Source organism: Trichomycterus rosablanca, chromosome 9 (genome assembly GCF_030014385.1).
Source record: "Trichomycterus rosablanca isolate fTriRos1 chromosome 9, fTriRos1.hap1, whole genome shotgun sequence".
NCBI classification, from domain to species: domain Eukaryota; kingdom Metazoa; phylum Chordata; class Actinopteri; order Siluriformes; family Trichomycteridae; genus Trichomycterus; species Trichomycterus rosablanca.
The window spans coordinates 2,235,528-2,241,527 of record NC_085996.1 but is presented as its reverse complement, the minus strand read 5'-3'; the positions used below and the strand labels follow the sequence as shown (position 1 = coordinate 2,241,527).

The window sequence follows — 6,000 nt, the reverse complement described above, 5'->3', positions numbered from 1 at the left end:
TTTAGCTGAAGAAAGTTGTGTTTCATCCACAAACTTATCTCCTCCAGGCAGGCAGAGAGTATTGAAAGAGATGCTGATGAAGATGATGATGAGGGAGCAGCAGAATGGAGGGAATTTGTGTCAATTTTCATGTAAAGTTGTATATCATCAGCGTAGCAGTGAAATGAAACTCCATAGCGTTTTATAATTTGGCCAAGGGGAAGCATGTATAGGGTGAAAAGGACGGGGCCCAGGACTGACCCCTGGGGGACTCCGCATGTCACAGCATATGACTGGGACCTTGCATTTCCAATAGAGATGTACTCTGTTCTGTCGGTAAGATAGGACTGAAACCAAGCCAGGGCAGCATCAGTGAGTCCAATGGTGTGGTATAACCGGCGTAAGAGCATACCATGGTCAATGGTGTCAAATGCTGCCGATAAATCCAGGAGGACAAGCAGAGAAGGTGAGCCAGCGTCAGCCATCATCAGAAGGTCATTGGTAACTTTAACCAAGGCCGTTTCTGTGCTATGAGCAGAGCGGAAACCAGACTGAAATTTTTCAAAAAGGTTGTTGTGTTTAAGGTGATCCTGGAGATAAGTGTCAACTACTTTTTCCAATACCTTAGAGAGAAAAGGAAGATTGGAGATAGGCCTATAATTTGCCAAAACTTCAGGATCAAGTGCTGTTTTTTTTAGAAGTGGTCTAATTATGGCAGTTTTTAATGAAGGTGGAACATAGCCAGCTTGGAGGGAGAAATTTACTACAGTTGTAATCAGAGGACTTATAGTAACGGTGTGCACTTTTACTAAAGCAGTAGGAAAGGGGTCCAGGGCATTTATGTAGAGTAAATGTGGACTCTTACCTGTGCAGGTTAGATAAAGATGTAATTAAACGGAGCGATATATAACCCTTATTTCCTCCACAATAATAACAGAACTGGCGCTTCTGTCATGCAGTACTTGTATTTTTGAACAGACGTTTTGGCGCAAAGCGGCGTTAACCAATAGAGATTCGCGGTTTAAGCCACGTGTCCTGTTCGCGCCAACGTTACTGCGCATGTGGAGTGAGTCAAATCATTGCGATTCGACTCATGTAAGCTTGTAATGAGCATTTCATTGTTAAACATTCCAGTTTCCTCATTTCCACCTTCTAGTCGTCGTCAGTAAGTGTACAGAATCTGCATGTACTGATGATCTGTATTCATGTATTTAGAAGAACAGGATCTTTGAGAAAGCTGTTTTCTGTCGGATGTTAGAGTCGATCATTTGACTCGGCTCACTGAGTCGGTTCTTTATATAAACTTTTGATCCGACTCGCGATAAAGTGAAATACGGAAACTTGCAGTAAAAAGCATTATTGTGTTAATAAACTGAATAATTAGGTTATTACAAGTTATATCATCTGTTTAGATGCAGTTTAGTAATCTGATCATGATGTTAGGATTTTCGGAACATAACATAAACTCAATATGGGAAGTTTTACCATGTTTCCTTGGTAGGGTCCCTCCCTGCTGTTGAGAGTGTTGTTGAGTGCTGTTGTTGAGAGTGCTGTTGAGAGTGTTGTTGAGAGTGCTGTTGAGAGTGATGTTGAGAGTGCTGTTGAGTGTTGTTGAGAGTGCTGTTGAGAGTGTTGTTGAGAGTGCTGTTGAGTGTTGTTGAGAGTGCTGTTGAGAGTGTTGTTGAGAGTGCTGTTGAGTGTTGTTGAGAGTGCTGTTGAGAGTGTTGTTGAGAGTGCTGTTGAGTGCTGTTGTTGAGAGTGCTGTTGAGAGTGTTGTTGAGAGTGCTGTTGAGAGTGATGTTGAGAGTGCTGTTGAGTGTTGTTGAGAGTGCTGTTGAGAGTGTTGTTGAGAGTGCTGTTGAGAGTGATGTTGAGAGTGTTGTTGAGAGTGCTGTTGAGTGTTGTTGAGAGTGCTGTTGAGAGTGTTGTTGAGAGTGATGTTGAGAGTGTTGTTGAGAGTGCTGTTGAGAGTGTTGTTGAGAGTGTTGTTGAGAGTGCTGTTGAGTGTGTTGTTGAGAGTGCTGTTGAGAGTGTTGTTGAGAGTGATGTTGAGAGTGTTGTTGAGAGTGTTGTTGAGAGTGCTGTTGAGAGTGTTGTGAGTGTTGTTGAGAGTGCTGTTGAGAGTGCTGTTGAGAGTGTTGTTGAGAGTGCTGTTGAGAGTGCTGTAGTTTGATTGTATTGTGCTCTGCCCTGTAGCAGGACAGCTCGGACTGGTTGCTGGACAGCGCGGTGGGCCGCTGGCTGGGCGTGGACCGTTTGGCCGTCACTAACCTGACCCTGCTGAAGGTGCTGCTGTGGCTGGTTCTGCTGGGTCTCTTCTGTGAGCTGGACTTCGGGCTTCCCTTCTTCCTCATCTCTCTGTTCTACTGGCTGTACGAGGGTCTGCGCAGCCCCACGCTCAGGAGACCCGGAGAGATGAGCGCCTACTCCGTCTTCAACCCCGACTGCCAGCCCATCCTGGGGACGCTCACCGCCGAACAGCTGGAGGGCGAGATGGGCTACAGACTCCTAAACACCGGGGCACGGACGTAACGCACGAGACCCTGACGGAACCGCTGGAATTCGGAACATCCAGGTCCGAGTGCAACGGTCAGACTTCAGCTGGAGCCTCGGGGGCTGAACGAGGACGTCGGTACATTTATATAAATTACTGATGAAAAAAGAAGAATGTTTTTTATTTTATATATTTATCTACACATGAAACTATGAAATTCTTTCTTTGTATATCCCAGCTAGTTTGAAAGCTGGGGTCAGAGCGCAGGGTCAGTCATTGTATGGCACCGGAGCAGACGGGGTTAAGGGCCTTGCTCAAGGGCAATTTTCTGACTGATAGCCCAAAGCTCTACCCACTAGGCTACCACTGTCCAATAAGAACCTTTTTTTAAAACAAGAATTTATGGCGTGTCTGAGGGAATTTGTGCCTGTTCAGTCAAAAGAGCATGTGACGTCGGGCACTGATGCTGGATGAGAAGGTTTTTGATCACCATGACCCTGACCAGGCGGTAAAAACAATTTAAAACTGTAGTCGTGCCAAACAAGGGCCATAAAGTATGTAGATGTAGAAAGTGTGTAAGCATGCAAATTCTTTAGCATAATTACTAAAACACATGAGCTTAATTAGGAAGGACGTCCACATACTTTTGGACAGGATTTTGTAAATGGCAAGTTTATGTTTTTTACAGGTTCTAAATTCCTATTTCACGTTCAGTTTGAACAGTTTGTAGGATAAACCAGAACATCATCATCATCAGTACCCAGCCTTACTAATGCTCTGTTGTACTACAGAATGAGCACAAATTCCCACAGACACACTTTAAAGCCTTGTGAGAAGCTTCTCAGAGGAGCGGCTGCTGTTCTAGCTGAGAGATCACACAGAGGATCAGTCTGGTTTTTTTTTTAAATGGGACGTCCGACAAGCTAATGGTCGGGCGTCCGAATACTTTTGACCATACCAGCTGAATACAGATCAGCTACTTACAGTTCAGAAAGTCATTTAAGTGAATTTAATAAAGTAAAAGTCGTGGGTCTCAGACTATAAATTGATAATAATATAATTAATCTTGTTTATAAATGCAGAAAAACTGCAGTTGTGGTGACAGAACTTGTACCAAAGATCAAACACAGTTTAGTGAAGATAAACTCATATTTTTTTTATTTTTAATGCTGAACAAGAACCTGAACCTTTTAATAACAATTAAAATATTTTTCCATGAACTGAATTGAATAAAGAACAAAGAAACGGAACGCGTGTGTGGGTCAGTGTGTGTGTGTGTTGGTGCGATTATTTGATATCACACAGCAGGGCGACACCGCGCAGGATCCAGTGGTCGGGGGGCTGCACCGTACGCAGCACGATTCCGGTGATGTAGGTGAGGTCGGTGCGCCGGGGTTTCTTGTAGACGGGGCAGACGTACAGTCTGGGGTCTTTCGGGGCGGTGGAGTTGATGGCGAATATGTGCACCACGGGGAGAGGGGTGAACAGCACTTTGGGCGTGGCCTCGACGAGACAGCAGTTCTTGCGGTCCCAGCCGGCTCCGTCCAGATAGAGGCCGTACACGTACACGCCCTCCTACACCACAAACATAAATACATGAATAAATATAAGCATGGACAGTGTTGAAATTAGGAGCAGGCTGTGCTGTGGACTCACGTTCAGCCCTGCGTGACCCTGTGGAATAAAGAATTTACCACCTAAATCAGAATCTGCTTTATATAAAGTATGTTTACACACACGAGGAATTCGTTTCCAGCTGTTGTTATCTCTCTACAATATACAGACAAGATTATACAGGTAATGTACTAGACAGAATTTTGTATATATACAGAAAATAGAGAAATAGCACAGATAAATAGTAAATAATTAAAATGAAAATACAGCAATGTACAGTATGTACATCATTTGGTGTTGAGTGTTCTGCCCTCTGTGTGGCGCTCTTACCGTGGGTGCGGTGGTGATCTCCTCCTTGGTTTGCTTTAACACCTCGTTGTGTAGAGTGACGGTGTCCAGCGCCCAGCCTCGGTGTGCCCTCGTCACCTCCTGCATCATCGCTGTGAGGAAACCTGCAGCGGTCACACACAATAATAAATACTAACCATGGTACGGACGGTTTATTTACATGCAGTTGTTTAGAATACGGACTTTTGTGTAAAACAGGAATGCTCGTCATTTGGACACGTGATAAGATAAAAACTTACAGCCAAATAATAAAGCGGCTTCATTACATTTTATTCCTGAATTACTCTAAAAGATGCACTAAATCTTATTAAAGAGCTACGATGTGATTCCAGGATTAGGAAATGTACGACTGCTACCTATAATGCAAACCCGCTCTCACCTTTCTGTGTTTTTCCCACAATGCCATGGTTCTAATTGGGTTTTGTGAAACAATGCTTCACTTTTCACTGTCCTACTGGTGGTGCTTTGAAAAGGTAAGTGACAAATCAGATTAAAGTTTGAGTGTAGCGGTAAAAACCGAGCGTCAAAGAATAAATGGAGTAAATGTTACTTGAGGTAGCACCGAGGCAAGGTAAACGGCACGGCCTCACAAGGAACAGTGGCACAGCCGGCACTAATAAGTGTTTAATCCAGCCTTACTCATGCAGTACTGGTTTGACGTGAGCTGGTGTCTCATACTGGCTGGCTTTTCATTCATTCTAATTCCTAATACAATCTAAAAAAACTCCAAATTTAGTGATTAAATGTGCATCTTCTACATTTTTAATAAACAGAACAAAGTGATTACAGTCTGGTTACCCTGGGGATTGAAGAATCCGGTCATCCAGAATGTTTTGGGCCTCCCATCGAACAGCCAGCTATGGAACTGAGCGTTTCTCTCCAGGAGCTCGGTGAACCAGAACCCCAGGGTGGACGACTCCCAGGAGAGCTTCTTCCACAGGTTTGGGACTCGAGCGTCGAACATGTTGTCCAGCGCGTCCCTGAGGCTCTGCAAGCCAATACAAACGCTCGTTACTGGCCAGGCAGCCTCAGAATGACCGAGCTACAGTGGTGGTGAAAATGTGCAACAGTGGGTAAGACCCAGTCATCAGTTCCTACCTCACTCATGATGATGGTGCCCTCAATGGCCAACTTGAGATCGATCAAGCTAGTCCGGACCACGCTGATGACCCTCTGCATGCGGTCGATCTCCTGCCTCAGGAAGATGTTCATGGAGGTCAGGGCTCCCATTTTCACCAGCCTGGCTTTCACCTGGTCAGTGATGTTACACAGATTATTAATCGGGGACATTTAAGCGTGGCTGTAATTTAATAAGCACCACTTATAAATTCATTTCTTTATAAAGTAAACGGCACTGTTAAACACTCTTATACCTCATGAGGTACGTAGTTGGGAGGGAGTTTATCCAGCATGTCCTGGGCGAGGCGGTAGACGATCGACTCTCGCGTCTCTCCTGAACCTCCGGCGCTCTCTTTAGGCTGGATGTTTGTGATGGTGTCCAGGACTTCGGCTGAGGTGTTACCCTGATACCTGTCAGAAGTTCATTTCTAGCATTTAACAAAGAC

The 6,000-nt window shown here is 44.6% G+C and overlaps 1 protein-coding gene and 1 pseudogene across 1 annotated transcript; one reads left to right on the top strand and one right to left on the bottom strand.

Moving 5' to 3' along the window:
* The first annotated feature begins 1,038 nt into the window (after positions 1 to 1,038).
* On the top strand, positions 1,039 to 4,175 carry LOC134320340 (SAYSvFN domain-containing protein 1-like). The gene is made up of 2 exons (XM_063001692.1): positions 1,039 to 1,074; positions 2,176 to 4,175. The coding sequence occupies exons 1-2, from the start codon at positions 1,039 to 1,041 to the stop codon at positions 2,509 to 2,511; spliced, it is 372 nt and encodes a 123-aa protein (XP_062857762.1). The 3' UTR covers positions 2,512 to 4,175.
* Positions 3,604 to 6,000, bottom strand: part of LOC134320266 (dynein axonemal heavy chain 8-like) — a 57,806-nt pseudogene continuing 55,409 nt past the window's right edge.